This window comes from Rhinolophus sinicus, chromosome 2, assembly GCF_057876585.1.
Source record: "Rhinolophus sinicus isolate RSI-liver-muscle chromosome 2, RSI-T2T, whole genome shotgun sequence".
Classification (NCBI taxonomy): Eukaryota; Metazoa; Chordata; class Mammalia; order Chiroptera; family Rhinolophidae; genus Rhinolophus; species Rhinolophus sinicus.
The window spans coordinates 160,703,833-160,724,825 of record NC_142502.1 but is presented as its reverse complement, the minus strand read 5'-3'; the positions used below and the strand labels follow the sequence as shown (position 1 = coordinate 160,724,825).

Genomic DNA, 20,993 nt, shown 5'->3' with positions numbered 1-20,993 from the left:
CACATGGAAATAATTGATATAGCGTCGAATATTAAGCATTAGAAAGCCCACTGAACGTTCTTTAGTCCAGTTCCAAAATTTTTCAGATAAACAATACTAACAAGCAAGTCTCAAAAGGAGGAACCTCTCTATGAAAGTAATGAATGAAATAGAGCACGGGACCTGAAGAGTCAATTGGGAGAAGAGCCCTGAAAAACGACGGCTTCATACATCAGGAGCCGCAAAGGAAATGCCCAGACGTCTAGTACAGGCACGAAACAAAACGTCTGTTGACTAAGTGCACACAGTTATTGCCAAGATGCTATACATACCATATACCGTATTACGAATAAATACAAGCACATAAACAGAGTAACTTTTCATTTATTTATTTCTGTCCTCTCAAACACGTTTAAAAAATACCATTTTAGACACAGAATCACAAATACACACAAGACAAAGTAGTGCCTGCTTGTTTCACAAAGAGCTTTCCCTTAATTCCTTTAGCTGCTTTGCATAAAATTCAAAGCTTTCCTGTTGAGGAGACAAAAAGGGAAGGAAGGTGAGATAAAATTACTGGCAACAGGTGATGGTATAAAACTTAAAAATCATGAAATACTGCAAACTGGCAGCAAAGACCGCTAGGCCCCTGGCAGTTGCATCCCCTCAAGCTTTAGCACTCCTTTAAGTCTCATGAAATCACCAGTTCAAGGGCCCAAATTCAAAGGCAATGTTGGCACAGGAACCTATGCTGTGTGTACATGTGCACGTAGCTGTTTATACTGGGTATGGAAGGTTGAGGTGTTTGAAATAAACGTGGTATAGTGACTTTCAGGTGAATGACACAATAAAAAATTTTGCATACATGATTCCTCTTGTTAAACAGAACAAAATAAAACGAGGCTTCCTAGGCAACCTACTGAATGGTAGAAAATATATGCAAATCCTATCTGATAAGAGATTAATATCTAAAATATATAAAGAACTCAGACAAATCAACAGCAAAAAAAAATAAACAATCCTATTCAAAAAAGGGCAGACGATCTGAAGAGACATGTTTCCATCAAAGACATACAGATGGCCAACAGGTACATGAAAAGATGCTCCATATCAGTAATCATCAGGGAAATGCAAATCAAAACCACAATGAGATACTACCTCATACCTGTTAGAATGGCTGTTATAAAAGATAAGCAGTAACAAGTTGATGGGGATGTGGAGAAAAAGGAAACCCTCGTATACTGTTGGTAGGAATGTAAATTGGTGCAGCCACTATGGGAAACAGTCTGGACGTTTCTCCCCAAATTCAAAATACAACTACCATGTGACCCAGCAATTCCATTTCTGGGAATATATTCGAAGAAAACAAAAACACTAATTCAAAAAGATACATGTATCCCCATGTTCACTGCAGCATAATTTACAAAAGCCAAGATATGGAAACAACTTAAATATCCATCAATGGAGGAATGGATAAAGAAGATGTACTACACACACACACTCCATCACATTACTCAACCATAAAAACGAATGACATCTTGCCATTTGTGACAACATGGATGGACCTTGGGGGCATTAGGGTAAGAGATCAGATAGAAAAAGATAAATACCATATAATCTCACTTGTGTGTGGAATCAAAAAAGCAAAACACAAAACCAAGCTCACAGTCATAGAGCACAGACTGGTGGTTGCCTGAGGTGGGGGGTGGGTGAAATGCGAGAAGAGGATCAAAACGTACAAATTTCCAGTTATAAAATCAATAAGTCATGGGGATATAATACACAACACGGTGCTTGTTAGTTAATAATACTGTACTGCATATTTGAAAGTAGCCAGGAGAGTGGCTCTTGAAAATTCTAATCACAAGAAAATAATTTTGTAACTGTGTATAGTGATAGATGTTAACTGGAGTTATTGTGGTTACCACTTTGAAATATATACAAATACCAAATCATTACACTGTACACCTGAAACTAATAAAATGTTGTATGTCAATTCCTCAATAAAAACATTTCCTAGATGAAGAAATAAAAACAAACTTATTTAAAATGAGTAAGCAATTAACCGTTCCATAATATGCTTGGCTATTGAAATATGGGCCATTAAGTCCTATTTCAAGTTGAAATGATGAGAAAAAAAACCACTCCAAGGACATTTGATAAATTCGTATCTGTAGTTGAAGGTCTGAGACTGACCTTATATTTTAAACCTCAGCCCCAGAGGGCTAATGTTCTCCCACAGCCAAACCCTAGGCATGACGCCAGTTCCGTTCCCGAAACCCTCCCGTGAGGGTCCTTCACAGAGATCAAATCCTCATGTAATTAAGTATTCAACTTATTTTTTATACATTATTCTGAAGCATACATAAATCTGTAGAGGTAATTTTTTCTCCTTAATTAAGAAGTACTCACAGGGGGCTCAACGAAAGGGACAGCCTCTCCAGCATTCTTCAGCAAAACTGCGTAACGTTTCAGAAACAGATCATCCAATTTCATATTCTTTGCAGTCAAATTTTCATACAGTGCTTTGGCGGAGGAGACATCATTGTCCAAGACTGAAGAAAAAGATATTAATCATAGATAAAGACAACATTATCTTCCTCTTTTCCCAAAACACTTAGTCATTCAGAGACTCCTGGATCCCTTTGTCCCAAAGCAAAAGGATACTTAACTATCTTTAAGCAAAAAGCCACATTCAGAACCTACAAGCTCCCTCACTCCTTCCCCACATCTCTCATTCAGCATTATTCACTATGAAAGAGGAGGAAAATGATATAAACACGACTATTTTAAAAGATCCATGATAGTTCAAGCGAACACAAACTGAAGTCCTCAACCATAGAGTAAGCACACACCATTCAACCTTCTTCTGCTTAAAACCACACTTTGCAATCAAGCTAATTCAGGGACTGTTGTGGTGAGGGGCATGTAAATGATGCAGAAATCTGTATCTATATCAGTATCAGCTAAACAATGCCAAAAAGACTTTCAATACGGGCCGGCGGGAGGTTAGAGCTCCATACCCCTAACTCCGAAGGCTGCCAGTTCGATTCCCACATGGGCCAGTGGGCTCTCAACCACAAGGTTGTCAGTTCAATTCCTTGAGTCCCGCAAGGGATGGTGGGCTCTGCCCCCTGCAACTAAGATTGAACACGGCACCTTGAGCTGAGCTACCTTCCGGATGGCTCAGTTGGTTGGAGCGCGGGCTCTCAACCACAAGGTTGCCGGTTCAACTCCTCGAGTCCCGCAAGGGATGGTGGGCTGTGCCCCCTGCAACTAAGATTGAACACGGCACCTTGAGCTGAGCTCCCAGGTGGGTCAGTTGGTTGGAGTGCATCCTCTCAACCACAAGGTTGCCGGTTCGACTCCCGTAAGGATGGTGGGCTGCACCCCCTGCAACTAGAAAACGGCAACTGGACCTGGAACTGAGCTGCGCCCTCCACAACTAAGACTGAAAGGACAACAACTTGACTTGGAAAAAAAGCCTGGAAGTACACACTGTTCCCCAATGAAGTCCTGTTCCCCCTCCCCAATAAAATCTTAAAAAAAAAGCAATTCTTTATTTACACCTTGCCTCAAATGAGCAAGTCAGTGGGTGACAGACAGATGGGTGATCAAAACTTAGGTATGTTAACATTTATCTTGATTACTGAGGAACCTTGAGACTGGTTCTCTTTCATATGTCACAGGCTGGCAATCAGGTAACAAACAACTTATAAGACAGCAATTTCCACTGTGACTTAAGGTAAAACCTTGGAGCCCACTTTGTAGTTATTTCAAATGCCACTGCTGTTTCAAAGGCCTAAGTATGAAGGAGCAAGAAGGCAAGTCAAGTGATAGTCTCAAGTATGTACCCATTCACATAATGTTTCAGGTGGCCGTGCCTTGGGGAGACTGGATTGGTTCCCAACATGTAAACCCACGAGGACTTCTAAGTCTTTTCAGGAGCCTAGGATCATACTCAACACACCTGGGGCCCTCTGAAAATACCCAGTGATACTTCTTTATGTTAAAGTTACATGAATAATTTCATATTTTTCTTATATATAGTTTTAAAACATATTCTAAAGCTAAATAATTTATATCATAAATATTTGATATTTAGGATTACTACCTTTGAGCTGAAGACTAACTCAGTTGACTATACTATAAATATTTAAATCATTTAAATAATATAGTCAGATTAAACTTATTACCATAGCTTTTCATGACGGAACTGTATGCTTCTTCCTTTTCAGTTAATTCAGGAATCAATTCTAACAAAGATTTCAATGCCGGTGACTAGAAAATTAAATACAGGTAATGTTACCAACAATTCAAAAGAACAGTGAAATAGAACACTGATATATAGACATTATATCAGAAAATCGTGACAATTATTATAAAAGAACTATCTACTCAATTTAATGGACTATTTTCCCTTTGTATATACAGGCATACCTCACAGATATCATGGGTTCAGTTCCAGACTACTGAAAGACAGCAAGTATCCCAATAAAGTGAGCCGTAATTTTTTTGCTAGAGGGTCTTGCCTTCAATTTGTAAAAAAAAAATTGCAATCTTTGAAGCACAATAAAATGAAATATGCCTGTATCTTAGTATTTTTTTATGTTGATTTGATAATTTACATCTAAAACAAGCATTTTAAAAAAGTTATATTTCCATGAATATTTTTCTAAAATATTATAAAGATTGCTTCTTTTGTCAGTTGGTAACCATAGCAAGAAGTTATGAGATCCCAAAGAAAGAAGAGATAATAGTAACTGTATCTTAAGGTACCAAAAATTTTAAGTGAAATGTAAAAAATTCAATCAAACATTTTGAAGTTTCCTTTCTTGGTATGAGATGTGATAAAAAAATACGGTGAATGTTTAAATTAAAAAACATTTAGTACAGTAAAAGACACATTGCCATTAATCCCCCCCAAAATACTCCCCCCTCTCTTCGAACACAATTATCCTATCGTCTTGCCACTTCCTGAAGCAGTTCTGAAAGTCCTCTTTCGTGAGTATCTTTAGTTGCGCTGTTGTGGCTGCCTTGATGTCCTGAATTGATTCAAAACATTTTCCTTTCATGGTCATTTTGACTTGGGGAAGTGCCAGAAGTCACACGGTGCCAGATCCAGTGAATAAGGTGGATGAGGACACACGGTAATATTTTTATTTGATAGAAATTGCAGTATACCAGGAGCAATGTGTGACACGGAGTGTTGTCATGATGGAGGATGAAGTAAAGATACTCACGAAAGAAGACTTTCAGAACTGCTTCAGAAAGTGGCAAGAACGATGGGATAAGTGTGTTCGAAGCAAGGGGAGTATTGTGAGGGGAATTAATGGCAATATGTCTTTTACTGCAAAACATTTTTTTAAATTTAAACATTCATTGTATTTTGTGATCACGCCTCGTACATAGAGCATTTGCAGATCTCACTGGAATTTTTACTTAATTGCTTGTTTTAGTTCCTATAGTAAATACAGAACTGCCACACCCTAATGAATAACAACTGAATATTTCCAAACACTCCAATATTGCTGGATAAACCATAAAGATGGATTTTACATAGCTTTATGCCCTGTTCCCATCTCAGCCAAAGAAGCTAAATCTGGCTTAATTATTCTACTGTCAAACAGGCAGAGACTGTAACTGGAATTTTTAAAAATCCTAACTCACTTTTTGGCATGTTTATTCAGTCAATGTACACCTGGACCTGTATTCTCAAGGACTTCCTGTAATTTGAAGTCTCCTGGGAGGAATGTTCTAAACGGATACATTACTGTACATTTCCTATCCCATCATCCAAGTAAAGCAAGGAGGTACTTGGCATAGCCCCGTACATGAAGTGACACGTATTTTTTAGATTCCTTATACTTTTTAATCACAAATTCAAAAAAATATTGTCCTTGAAAGGAAAAAAAAGCGGGCGGAGGGGGCAACTAAATATTTTCAAAAAGTTGTTTGTTGTAAATAAATACATGAGCCAAAGATAAATTTGCAATTAGGTAATATGTATTTTTTATAAGTGTGAGTTATGTGTGTAGGAGGTATGCAGAAATTAAAGAAAACATAGATCTCCCAGACTAGAAACAATCTAAGTATTTCACAATAAAACAACTATTACAATTGGCACTCAATTTGAAACTTCATGATGTACCCAAATAAACTAAGAACGGGGTTCCTGTTGCTCAACAGGTAAAATCAGATCTAAAATTCTTTTTTTTGAAAATATGCTTTTATTCTTTGTTTTAACATCAAAAATAAGACTTGTTTGTTTTACACACCACACACATGCATCCTTTAGTGTACACTGTACAAATTGAGAACGTTAATTTCTGACACGTACCAGTTTTAAAGCCAAGTGGCTAATCTAACGTGACGGTTTTTTATCTGATAAATGGTCAAAAATAGCCACCTGATGGAAGCAGTGCTTCTGCACCAGGAAACGTTCCAAGTGACCTGAGCAACAGGATTTTTATCTTCCATTTCTTAGGGCCCTTTCTTGGGGCTCTTGAGGCACAACTACGCACATGGAGACTTCATTTCATGAACTCGTTTTGCTTTTTCAGTGCAACTAAGGAGCCAGAACTGATTTTGTATCAACACATAAAATGTAAACAACTGCAGACAAAAAAGTCTTCCATCTCTACAGTGCTGTAAGATCAGGTCCTGAACCAACAAGCTCTTACGTGATACTCAGACCTTTGAAGATTGGCTTATATCATCACTAATCTGGAGCAAGTAAAGCACAGTACCTTTCCCGGTCTCCGAGAACTCCTGATACAGAACACCAAGAAAATTGGGGTTTGTTCAGCAATTGCACCACATCTCTAAAAAATGAAACATTATTCAGTTTAAGTGAAGGTTTTTGATAAACAAGCAGACCAAGGTGAATACTTCCAATTAAGAAAGTTCACAATAATACAGGAATGTATCATTACCAATAGGAAGGCCTCATAGTCCATCAATTTTTTTAAGGCAAGAAAAAAGAAAACAAGTGCCAGCTATGCCAAGCTTTTGTGAATGTTGTCCTTGGCATTGCAAGTATAAAGTTTATTTTAAAAGACAAGGGAAAAATTAAACTAATGCTTCAACAACCACAGAATAAGGTTTACGACTGCAAAGAAAGGAAAAAAAGAAACACTATTCCTCTCCAATTATACTGCCAAGCATTCACAAGTGAGCTAGGGATCATAAGGTTAATTATACATTTAATAAGGTGTCAGGGAGATAACTGCTCGTTTCTTTATAAAAATTAAAATGTACAAAGCAAGTTCTCTTTAAAGTATAATTACCTACACTTATGCATACAAAAGGACTGATTTCAATCTCTCTATTTTATAAAAGGCTTTCATTGCAACAGACAGCCAGTGCTTGAGAAAGAGACAAAAGTTAAACTCAAAAAAAAAGTTTATATGACAGACCAGATAAATCAAGTGTCTATCCAATCTTAGATGCTATAGTAAAATCAAATATGGCAAGACAATATTTTAGTTTACATTCTTCATAGATGTCATTCTCTTAAGTTTCTGAAAGCACATTCCTCTTTCAAAGCTTTAAAACATTGTCAATACTAAAACGAATAGTATAAAAAGAACTTTTGGGGACACATAGAACATTTACATTATAAACTGATGTTTTCGACATCTGTGAATAAAGTATTCTTCACCACAGCAAGAATAATCTTTTACTGTTTGACAAGCAGGTAAAGGATGGGTAAAGGGCTTATCACTTGAAACCTCAGTCTATTGAAGGGATGAAAACGGAAGACTGCTGCTGCTGTATCAGTACTCAGCTGTCACCAAGAGCCCCTAGACAGGCCGCTGCGGGGAAATGCAGCTCTGAGGACCGCGGGCAACATCCCTGTAGTCTCCCACCCCAGGCTGCTACCCGTCGTGCTAGGAAGAGCCTGCAAAGGTTCTGGCTCAGAACAAGCTGCTAGATGAAATACCAAGCTCCACTTTCTAAAGAGTTATCAAAGCATGTGTTACAATGGAATGACTCCTGGCACGTGTATAATTAGATATGCACATACCCCTAGTAGGTATACTTAGATGTGTACATGCAAAGATAAAGCATTGGAGTTTATTGCTTTCAAGACAGAACTTGTAACACTATAAAGGCAGGAAGATAAAACAATGAAAAAATTCCTGAAATCCCTACCATAAATTGCCTTTTCTGTAAAAAAAATCCAAAAAACAAAAAATGTAAATAAACCAAACAAAACAAGAAAACTTCCAATTAACTGGAATTTCTCTCCATCCAGAAACAAAAGTATGAAAAGACTTAGAAGCAGAGCCAATTTACACTTTGTACAAAACTATTTACAGAGATATTTCTCAGGCATTCGTTTTAAACATGCCTTGGATTCTGCTGTCAAACGAGACGAACTTTAAGGATCAAAACTGGAGCGCGAGCAAGTGGGTCATTTTACCATCCCTATCTCCTGCTCATAAAAATGTTAAGTGAGAATCATACTATTTACTATCAGAAATTGGTCCCAGGCCTCAATTTGACACAGGGAGTCTACACAAACACAGGCATTGGCAGGATCCCGGCGACTGTTTGACTGCCACCTGCTGGGAAGGGGCTCCCAGCGGTGCCTGTTTGTGTACACTGCCAGTGGCAGCTCAGCTCACCCACCGTTCCTTTGCTCGTTCCTTTGCTCGTACTTGGAGCAGCTTTATATTTAGTGCTGCTAAAATGGCATGAATGCCATTGTCTCCTTCCCTGAAGATTGCTAATTTAACTGAGAGTGCGGGCCACAGAGACCTGCATTTGTCACTGAATGTGTCTGTGACACACAAGTGAATAGAAAGCAAATTCAACTCTTAATACATCTTGAATAAGGCACTGAGAATGTTTGAGTATTCAAGTGAGAAGCTGTATTTGAAAAGCAAACATTTCCTACTTTTTGTTTGCAAACTGTGTTGCCATGGTGATACACAGTATTTAGAGCATTAGAGAAATTAAAGTAGGAAATCAAAGGAATTGTTTTGCATTACTTATCTGCACAGAAACATTTGTCTTTAAATCATTTTGGCAAAACAAGTCTTCCCTTACCCCCGTAACCCCCTAAATCTGAGGATATTTCTAGTCTGATTTGCCACCTTTAAAACCAGCAACCTACAACTTCCAATCTAGTTATTGTCATGCAACCTTGATTCTCAATGATTTTAAGCGTGCTGGCGGCACCACACTGCATTTCCGGTATTCTACCACATACCTATGTCTAGCAATTTCTCATCTTCTCACAAGTCATCAGCCCCACTGCTCCACGTGTGCTGGGTCATTACCTGTAGGAGAGCTCTGGCATCATCCACCCTGCCTGAGTCCACAAGCTGAAGGAAAAGGTCAGTGACGGGTTTGTAAACTGCAAAATGATTGGCCAATCTCTCTGCCATGATGCTTACTGAAAAAAACAAAACAAAAAATGACAGGTAAGAAAAATCTTTTGTTTAAACAGTGGTATAACTCATCTGCCAAAGAAGTGTGGTCCTGTCTCTCTAGAGAGAAAATGTGCTTCTGTTTTTTTAGGAAGAACAGCTAACTTACTCTTTTCAACTGCTGGTTCCAATTGCTCCTCTATTACTTTTCTGAATAAGTACGCCAAGCCAAAGTACTGGGGTTCCATGGTTTGATTCCCTGAAGTAAGCATATTTTCAATGTTTTCTATTGCAACATCTATGTTATTGCTGTAAAAGAAAGTAAAATAAATTATAAAGAAATATTTGCTCTTTTATTAGTATCACAGGCAGTTTTAGTATGAGAACTTACTGTGGGATTCATACATACAAATGCTTTAGGAAAAAAAGGAAATATATTTATAATTAACCCGATAAAAAAATACTGTGGAAGTTGAACTCAATCACATTTTAGGTAGCAAAAGCAATCACTAGTGGTTTATGCTACAATAAACGAAGTAGTTCTTATTTGAAAACACTGTTCTAGAGAAAGATCAAACACCTATATGTGGAAGCATTAATGATAACTTAAGAAAATATTGTTATCTTAAATATTTAATTTGATTTCAAGTTCTTTGGATGTAAAATGAAAACTTGTTTAAGTGCTATCCTGTGGCTTTATAATCTACAACTGGTCGTACTACCTAAAGTAAAGATGATATATACCACCTCAGGATTCTTAAAGACGCTGATGATGTCTTTAAAAGGTATAATTTCATGTCTCAGTCACAACAATTTGTTTTTGTCAGGTATTATAGGATATTTGAAAAATATTCAATTTATACTAAAATTCTTGGGAAAAAAGTGTCCTCACACTAGACATTAAAAAAATCAATTAAATATAGCCTTATTTAACAAGTTACAATAAAAAGTATCTTTTTTGACTTTTTGGTTATTTTTTAGTTGTTACTTTACAATTAAGGCACTCCGAATCCAAATAATTTTATGTTCGAATTATTACCTAAAACATAAGAATTCTCTAACTCAAAATGAACACCCCATTACAATAAATTTTTCTTATGGGTTTTAGTTAGAAAACTACTTACTAGTGAATAAAAATATTCTCCACATCATATAAAACTGTGTTTATATGTTAACATTTTACAATTCAACCAGATATTACTTGGATAATTTCCCTGGATCTTGCAACTTAAAATAATCACATTTTTTAATTAAAGGGAAAGTTTAAAGTTCTGTTTGGGAATATAGTTTTAAAAGGGGAAACCAAACAAAATACAATCTCTTCTCGGCCCAAAGAAATAGGAATAAACAAAAAACCCTGAAAAAACAAACATTACATTTCAATATCACAACTCATTAAATGTATATAAAATTAACTGTTAAGAACATTTTTCCTAAAGGCATGAAGAGGGTCAAGTCCCTAGTTATCCCCATGAATCTTTAACTTGAACAAAGTATTTGGCTTGTGTGAGTGATAAAAATCAAGTTCTTCTTTGCTTCTACAATGGTGATTCTCAACAATGAATCGAGAGATGGTGGTAAGAATCACCTCCCTTTTTGTGGGTGAGTGTTACAGAGGTGGATAGGTTAGAGGGTGAAAAAAATGGAAAAACATTTTTAACAAGCTTGTTGGGCCCTCTGTTTCACAATGTACTAGTAGTGTTACCCTCAAGTGTTGCGGACAACCAGTGAATTCATTTTTCACTTCTGTAACGAACTGTTACAACAAGGGCCTGGCATGTATGCACGAGAAGTTATCAACCACCAGAGAAGTTACCAACCACACCACGGGAGCAAAATGTAAGAATCTGAAAAATCTGACATGTGTTCTTTATTCTAAAATTTACTTTAAAGCTAAAACACATTTTGTAACATACAATAAATTATTCCCTAATAGTTAGGGAATAATCAGCAACTGGCATTAACAATTCCTCTGTATAGTTGATATGGTTTCTAACAGCTTAAAAAAATTTTTTTAAGGTGGTATTTGAGATAATGCTCCTTCCAGTATCCAATGGAGGAAAACAAAGCTTGAAAATACTCACTTCTTTATTTGTGCCAAAGCAATGTTATTGATGAAAACCATATTTGAAAGTCCAATTGAATCTTCGAGTCCATTTACCATCTTCTGAATCGCTTGTATGTTTTCTAAATCACCCTTCAAGGCACACGCCTGAATCAGGCGGGTCACTGCTATCCTAGAAGGTGTCTGCTTCAGATCCAAGGTCGTTTTTAGCGTTTTTAAAGCCTCTACGATAGAACAGCAGGCGACAAAGTTTTTCTCGTATGAACTGCACTGACTTTAATGCATTTTGAAAACCAGCTTTTAAATATGAGCACCAAGTGGCTATATGCGAAGTGCTATGAATAATTTATTCTAGATTACAGAAAATGTTAATACTTTATAAGAAAACTAAAAAAATAATATTTGACTATAAGATATCAGAGACTAGAGAAATTTCTTCTTAAACTCACAAACGTTCCTGACAGAATGTGTTTACCATTCAGGGATAAGATTTAGTGATTAATTTCAAGGAAGTTGACAATTTCAGAGACATACAAATGAAGATTTTAAAAATTAAAGAATTGCCAAAGATAAGTAATTTCTACCCACATTCATACTTTCCCAGATTTTATTACACTCAAAAGATTACATGATTATTAAAATCTCCTAATATTCCAAACAATCTTTCTTGAAAACAATGTCTTTTTCTAGTCCAAACAGGATCAATTACACAGGAACAGCCAAAACAGAACATTCAACTTTTACAATAACAAATTTATTTTATACGATTAAATAATACCTTGTAGATATTTTCTTGCACTCATTTTTCAAAGAAAATAAAACTCATCAGATTCATATGGATCTAGCCACGGTTTTGTTTTTTTAAAGTATCATAGTTATCTGATTATTGATAAATATGGAATAGTCTTCTGATTTACTAACTCATGTGCAAGTGTAGCGAAACCTTTATATTAAATACAGTGGTGGATTGGGGGAAAATGTAAGCATAACAATCACCACTACCGCTACCAAACAAAGCTTCATGGCTTTATAGCAATCAAAGCAATGTAACCTAAACAAAACTATGCCTCTCAAAGCAGCTTTCAGAGTAAGAACAGCCTACCTTTTACAGAAGACTGGGAAAAGGGTAATAACTAAACAGTCCATTAAAAGTGATATAGTAAAAGACATAATGAACTTGGTGTTTATTACTGAATAAATAGTTTACAATTATTTAAAATCTACAATCGAAACCTGTGATCTCAAGTGGATAAAAAAGTAAATAGGTAGTTTAAAAAGCATATAATATTTTAGAAATCCATAAGTACATACAGGAAACAAAAATGCTATTAATATTATTTTAATGACATAATCCATAGAAAATAAGCTTGATAGAATCTTAACTGGTGGTCATACACAGATAATCAACTTCAGACTATTTTTTTTTTTTTTTTTTACAAAGTAAAACTTTATTTGGAAATGCATCTCTTTGATGGATGGAACTACTATTTTTCTATTTGTTCCTGGTTCTTGCATGACTATTACCAAGTGCTGGAATGAGACAGGATTCAGGGAAACTCACAGTTAGAGAAAGTATTAGGCTACCAGTAAGTGCAGGGTTTACACGAAGTGTTGCAATGATCATTGCTAAGTGAGTACACATTGTGTATAGAACAATATACTCTGTATCCCGGTAGGAAGTAATCAATAAGTAGAGAAGTGGTTGACAAGTGCCAGAAAGGATATTTATTACTAACTAAAAAAACAAATACTACCATTTTTAAGCATCCATTGCTTTTTTTTTTTTTGGTAAACTGCAGGGAAATGTTTATCCTATGAATAATAAATATTCAAGAAAACACAAAACACTTTTTACCTCCAAAATATGTTCCATTTTCTTAAAGATATGTTGAGATGTCAGAAAAAACAAACTTTTTCACGTTTAATTCTTTGAAATTATGTAAAATACCCATGAATATTCTTTCAATCAAGAATACTGTTGGCTAGGGAGGATGGTCCCACCAGTGGATCAAAAGAATAACAAAAATAAGATAATGTTGGTGATGATAGTAACTAACGTTTAGTGAGCTTTTACTACATTTGAGTTATTTACTAGAAGCCAGCACAGTAGTAAGCAATTAACTACACTCACAACTACCTTTCTGAGGGAAGTACCAATTTCATAGGTGAGAAACGGAGGCACAGAGTTTAAATTTAAACAATTTTCCCGAAGTCATATTGCTAGATACCAACCCAAGAATGTAACCACCCCAGAGCCTGCATCTGTGGGTGCATGGGACCTTAGAACCTAAATCATATTCCCACATAGGACCTGCCTTCTATGCAGTTTATGACTTAAGGTACACCCCAAATAGTACCCATTCAACACTCCTCCCCCAGGCCTTTTCACACTGTCACCTAATTTACTAGTAATATTGATTATATTGCAAAGGTGCCATGTATCAGCTACTAATATTCCAGCAGAGTGTTAGCATATAACATTAGATTAAGATTGAACTGGCTGTATTTTTCTTCCTGCTTTAGATGAGATTGAGAAAAAGAAACGTGAAAAAGAGAAGGGGCTTTTAAAAATCGGGAGCTCTAGTCAGCCGTGGAGCAAAACAAGGACATGGGGATGGTGCCAACAGCGTTCTCGTCCTCGCTGAAGATACTTTAGTCTAAGTTAGTCTGTGGGGTGGCACAGGAGGTGGCAGTGGGGGTGGCGGTGGCAATGGGGGCACCAGTGCCTGCTCTCAGCCAGCCTCTGACTGAACTGAATATCTGGGAAAAACAGATGTGAAAATTACACAATATAGCTCCTTATAGTTTTCACAGGGTACCTAACATGAGTAAAGGGAACTAGTCAAATTAAAGAAATTCAGTTCAGATTCAGCTCAAAAATTAATACCTTGAAATTTTAAAAGTGTTTTATTATTATCTCCATGTCTACAGATATGTAAGCTATTTATGAATGAGCTTACCTACTATAATGGTGAGCAAGTTTAATTTTTCAACATTTTAAAATTGTTTATCCCTTCTACATAAAATATCAATTTGAAAGAAAGCCTTTTTTACGGAAAATAAAATGAAAGCTTTTTAAGTTTTAATAACAATCCCTACATCACTCAATGATGACTGACGGCTGTCCAAAGAAACTGTCTACATGGGCTGGCCCTGCCTGTGGAACGCTGAAGTGAAAACTTTGCAAAGGGAGAAGTCATCACTTACATATTCCGTTTTCATCTATTAGGAAGACATCTAAAGACCAGTACATTTAGGTATTACAAGCAACATTAAAGCTGCACAATTAGCAATTTTCTCTGAGGGATGTGAAAGTATTCTACAAACATGCAAGTGAGGAATAATACCATTAATATAGACCGAGGAAGACATAAGGTAACATATTTAACAGTTAAAGAGCTTTTTCAACCTTCCTTAAAGATTTCAGTGGATTTTGTTGTATTGGCAAAACTGTGGTGTTACTGTACTGATTAAAATTCAAATTCACAAACTAAACATGAAAAGATGCTTATCTAAATTTAAGAGATTCGTCATTTTCCCTCTTGGGAGCTCATTTGTAAGACCTCCAGATCCAAACTCATCCCTCCTCTGCAAACCTATAAACAGCCTTCACCAAACGGTCCCCATCCCAATCCTAACGTCATCGCCACATCTTCCTGGTATTAGCCTCTTAGTATTAATTTAAAAACTCCAAATTCCAAACTCCAAACAAACACCGTGTTTTATTGCTGTTGGTATTATGAACCATTGAAAAAGTATTAGATTAAGTTTTAAAAATCAATATTATAATCATTTGGTGCACAATCTCACACATTTAACACTCAATTTAACTCACTTGCTATCTCATACACAACCAACACAATATGCAAGAAACAACTGCTGGGAATTGTTTCAGATGCTCTAAAGTATGTTAATTTTCAAAGCAAAATGACTTGTGCTGTGAATTTTAACGCACTTGAAAGCCTGTACTTTCTCTCATTCTGGAACACAAATTTTGCATGTCTGAAGAGCTGTGATTCATCTTAAGAAAACCCATCTTGTGTTAAATGGAATGGAAACTGGACTAAGTGGTCAAATGACAAGTACATTCATATTCAAGCTGTATTATAAATGCGTGTACAGTAATTTACGTCTCTCAGCTACCACAAAAGGCTCTTGATAAGCAGGTAATTTGCTAAATGGACTCCTTTATCCAAGTATTCGAAGGGCGTTACAAGAAAAATCTGCAGAGGCATTAATGTGACGTAAAGGTCAAGCATTGTGACATACCTTTCAAATAATCCCGCCTAACTTGCGTTATGATGAGGAGGCTGTTGGCAGCATCGTTCAGTGTGAAGCCCTTGATGTGGGTCTCCGCGCTAAAAGAAGCAGACATTTAGAAAGGAATTACTGACATGCTTCTGATACGATAATAAATGGTTGAGCACCAAGGTGAAATTATAAAAACTACTGTTCGTATGTTAAAAATATTGCTGCAAAATATCGACCTGGAGACAGCTTTTGTGTTATCCTGTCAATGGTTATAGAAGGATAATTTTTTTTTGCATTCTGACAGATGACAAAGTTGGAAATGAGCAACAAAAGAAACAAAGTACAAGATTTTTTTTAAACAATCGGTTCAGATTCTTGAATGCTGACATATTAGATGACTAAAATAACTGCATGCCCTGCATTGTTCTGCTGTATCCTAAGCTGGATACTTTTTCCTCTTTTTTCTGCATTCACCATAATTATAAAATGTAAAACTATTCTTTCGGCTACAAAAATGAACATTTATTTTCAGCACTGCATATTTTAAATATAAACTAAAGCATGTTACGAACTAACACCATATCATTTGGTTGATTAATTTTCAAATTTCTGTCATCCAGATACATACAGTTTTTAAAGGTGAACATACTGTAGAACTAATAAAACCACTGTTACATTAATATTAACAATTTCATACAACAATCTTGTCCCGGCCTTAAACTTAAAACAACACCCCCCAACTTTTTAAAACTCAAGAGCAAAAAATTGCTTAATTATGACTAAACCCTACATGATTTTAAAAAAACAAACCAACCAACCCTAGCCAGAGATGATTTCTGTTTGCTACACTGTTTGCACATCTCCTGTGATGAAATTCCAGCACCCTTCATGCCCCCGGGGTTCATCTGCCGATTAGGCAATCTCCACGGGGCAAAAGGAGCAAAAGCAATTGCTGCCGTTTGCCTTATCAAACTCAGTGATGATCCTGCTGCCAACAGCATCAGCCTGCCGACAGGAACATCTAAGCTGGGCAGATTTCGGGAACAGCAGGGTCACTGCTATTCTCATCAATCCCAAGAAAATCCTCCAAAGACACGGTGATGTACCCATCCTCTCAGTCACTTCCAGCCTCTGAGGTTCATCCGTGCAGCTCTCCCCCCACCCCCCACAGGATTTCTTATTCCCCCCACCCATCCTAATCCCACCAAAGCACCCATTGCTCAGTTTGACTTTTTTCCTTTGTCCCATCTGTCAAAGCTCTGAAGTCAACAACTCGTCCATGAGACTATAAACTGCATAAAATGAAGGCTTTACTTTCTCAATCTTGATTAAATAAACAGAAGACACTATTAAAATTAAGTTCACTTCTTATGCCAACATTATTACATGTATTATTCCATATTTACTTGAAAATATTACCTAAAATTTACTAAAACCATGAGGTAACAAAACTTCTCTTTTAGCTGACAAGTGTGAATTACAAACCTTTCAGATACCTCAAAACATGGAACATTTTCTTTCCTATCTCGATGAGCTGCCTAGTCAATACAAATATGAAAGTGAGATAAACAGGAGGGGGAAAAAACTCTCTCCAGCTCTATTATATGCTGAACGTATACATTTTACACATGTAGAAACCAATCAATTGCATCCAAAATATATTCCAAACTGGCAGAAGGAGAAAAACTACAAAAAGTTACTGGTAGAGAGCTTTGTGTTGGACTCATTCATACGATATGATAAAAGAAGTTTACTTCTAACCCATAATTTAGATCTTTCCTTTTTGGAAAAAATCTAGTCCAGGGCTGTCAAATCAAACTTCCTGTGATGATGGGAATGTTCTTGATCCATGTTTTCTAATAGGGCAGTCACTGCCACATGTCGCTATATGTGACAAAGGAATGGAAATCTTAATTATATTTAATTTTAATCAATTTAAGTTTAAACAAACACATATGGCTATAGTGGCTATTGGACTGAACAACACAGGATTCTAGACATTTTCTTTCATTTTTAGAAGTGCCAAAATAAAGGAAAAAACTACAAAGGATAAAGAGTATCAATCTTTTAACTTGCAATCAACTGCAAAAATTAGTCTGTCTTAACCAAAGAAAACAGTATTATTAGGTTGGTGCAAAAGTAACTGTGGTTTAAAAGGTTGAAAATAATTGCAAAAACCGCAATTGCTTTTGCACCGACCTAATACATGAGAGTTTCACTTCGAGATTTCAGAGCAGTAACTGTTCTATGGATCGTACATACGTAACATGCACCCAGGAGATTGGTGATTATAATTTATCTTACTTTGAATAACAAAAACTGGCCAATCCAGTTGAAACCATCAGTGAATGACTGATTTAGCACTATTTAGACAGAATTAAATGAGAGCTGATAGGGACAAGAGAAAACACGGTGCTATTCTCAAAAGAGAAAGCAGAGCTATTGCTGCGTGATTCTCAAATTTCCTAAGAATAGAGCTTAGTGTTATCAGATTTAATATAATAATTTAGATCGCTTACTGCTTTTTGAATAAGCAGCTTCCCTCCCTTGGAAGAATTTACTATACACAAACTTGTATTTTGAAACATGAAGAGATGTAATTCTAAATAAAAATCAAAGAAAGATGGTTTCTTAAAAATTTTTAAAGGCAGTTATTATTATTTTTGAGATTCCATTGCTTGTTTGGCAGGTTAAATGGCCTTGTTAATAAAACAAGAAATCTCATTAGAGGTCAAGTGAATCTGCAACACATTAAGACAACAAAGGTATATAGAAAAACAAAGATTGCACTTTTTAGTTCACAGGAAAAACCACTGCTCTTAAGACTGAACAAGTGGCATTGTGTAGGCAATTGTAACAGATTCCTATTTACGGACTACGAGTAACAGCACCAGAATAGTACTGAGGGGTACTGCCTCTTGCGACAGTGGCACATTTGGTTACATCATATAATAATAAAGATGCCTATAAAACAAAGCAACAATTATTTTCTACTGTGATCATGGATACGGATCTGGAAGGGGAAGAGATAACATGGCCTCACGTTGGCAATGAACCAGAGAAGTTACATGACATTGCTCCAGTAACACAGTTAATTAGTTGGAGAACAAGAACTACAACTTACATTTCTGAATTCCCAGTCCAGAGTTATTTTCAAAAGTACTCAATGTAGATCTAACCCAAGATACATTTCTTCATAGTCAAATACAACATTTTATTGTTTCAAGAAAAAGTATGTGCACGCAATCCCCAGACTAGGTGCCTCTGGGCATTCTAGGGCTTTCCATCTAGGATTCTCTTGGGCCCACAGAGCTACATGGGGAAGGCAGCCATGTAATACCCCTGGAAGGATAACACAGCTAAGATAACAGTGCCCTCATGTGTACAGAAAGGCTTGATGACCATCTAGAGAGGGAGGGGAGTAAAGAAGATAAACATACATTTTACAGGTTGTGGACATAAAGAGGAAATAGTAGGGCTGTGATTATGACCATCTTCTAAGATGGCAGCTTGCACACTTGTTTGATCAAGATTCAAAACATAGAAGAAATGATGCTATTCAGTATACACCAGTGCAGATATACACATATAATTGAAATAAAACTTTCACGAAGTAGCATCTTTACCACATAAAAAGGTGCTTTGATATCTTCTATTCTATTTCATTTAAAAAATGTTGGTTCTGTCCCACTAAATAGATCCCATGACCCACTAACAGATTACAACTGCAGTCTGAAAAACTACCATATTTTGCAGTGTATAATGTGCACTTTTTTGCCCAAATTTGTGAGTGAAAAGTAAGGATGCGAATTATACATGGGTAGTACTAATTCTGTTTCCCTGAAAGTTGGGCCAAAAACATAGATGTGCATTATACATGGGAGCACATTATACATGGTAAAATATGGTACATCAGTGGTCTTCAATGGAAGGTATGTACACTATGTGAACGCTTTAGGGTGAGACAAGACAACATTTAAACCTCCATTTTAAAATCTTATCCTCTGAAAAATTTTTATTTTTTGAGTGTTTTATAATATGGTTTACATGTGAGACATTAGTACAATTCACTGTTAATGGTATGTGATCAAAATGTTTGAGACATGATTCTTGAATCACCTGGGTGTTTAGTAAAATGCAGATTCCTGGGCCCCACACCAGATCAGATGAATCAAAACCTCTGGGGTAGGCTGTGGGGAGGGAATCTTTTTATGCTGCCAGAACATGAGACTCACCGTTCTAGAGCAAGCCCAATTGAAATGAAAAAATTATCTGTACTTTGAGGAAGTATTTCAGAGGTCTTTGGGACCAACTTCAAGATTAAAAGTTTTTTTAAAAGTTTTCCTTCTTTGCTTCTATCCCCTCACTCAATCATACCCAATTCTAAGCACAAAATGCTTCTCTCTTTTTCTTGCCTCCCTTGCCTCCCAAATCACTCTTGCTTCGGAACACCTTTGATTATAGTGGGTAATATTGGGATGAAGAGTTTAGATAATTTCCTGAGAAAAGTAATTTTAGGTACCCAGCCCCCCACCCTTGAGGACTTCAGTGTTACAGATGACAGGAAGTACTGAGTATTCTAGAGATAGATAATTTAATTAGCAATTGAGAAAACACAAATGGGACACAGAATACATTAAATACCTGAAGTTTTAGGGTTACTGTCCTATTTCAAGACACACAGATAATTCAGGACCACAGATATACTCGTGTACGGTGTGTATGTATATATATACATATCTATATATACACCCGGTCTGACAATTACATTCACGAACTTGGTGCAACCATGTTGCTAACCTTTTTGGTATCAGAGGGATTATTCATTATAAATTTGTACCAGCTGGACAGTTAACCAAGTTTACTATTTGGAAGTGCTGAAAAGGCTGCGTGAAAAAGTTAGATCACCTGAACTTTTGGTCAACAATTCATGGCTCTTGCATCACGACAAAGCCCCAGCTCACACAGCACTGTCTACGAGGGAGTTTTTAGCCAGTAAACAAATAACTGTATTGGAACACCCTCCCTACTCACCTGATCTGGCCCCAATGACTTCTTTCTTAACCCTAAGAAAAAGGAAATACTGAAAGGAAGACGTTTTGATGACATTCAGGACATCAAGAGTGAAACGATGACAGCTCTGATGGTCATTCCAGAAAAAGAGTTCCAAAACTGCTTTGAAGAATGGACTAGGCGCTGGTGTTGGTGCATAGATTCCCAAGGGGAGCACTTCGAAGGCGACCGTAGTGATATTCAGCAATAAGGTATGTAGCACTTTTTCTAGGATGAGTTCGCGAACTTAACTGTCTGACCTCATA

At 36.5% G+C, this 20,993-nt stretch overlaps 1 protein-coding gene across 1 annotated transcript in view; it reads right to left on the bottom strand.

The window, feature by feature from the left end:
• Window positions 1-352: 352 nt before the first annotated feature.
• Window positions 353-20,993, bottom strand: part of LRPPRC (leucine rich pentatricopeptide repeat containing) — a 95,534-nt gene continuing 74,893 nt past the window's right edge. Inside the window, exons 31-38 of the mRNA XM_019748633.3 lie at window positions 15,694-15,782; window positions 11,444-11,648; window positions 9,529-9,668; window positions 9,270-9,385; window positions 6,729-6,803; window positions 4,176-4,260; window positions 2,392-2,534; window positions 353-513 (exon numbers count right to left, since the gene is read on the bottom strand). Of these exons, the coding sequence (XP_019604192.3) occupies window positions 457-513; window positions 2,392-2,534; window positions 4,176-4,260; window positions 6,729-6,803; window positions 9,270-9,385; window positions 9,529-9,668; window positions 11,444-11,648; window positions 15,694-15,782 (910 nt within the window). The 3' untranslated portion in view covers window positions 353-456. The remainder of the gene's footprint in view (window positions 514-2,391; window positions 2,535-4,175; window positions 4,261-6,728; window positions 6,804-9,269; window positions 9,386-9,528; window positions 9,669-11,443; window positions 11,649-15,693; window positions 15,783-20,993) is intronic.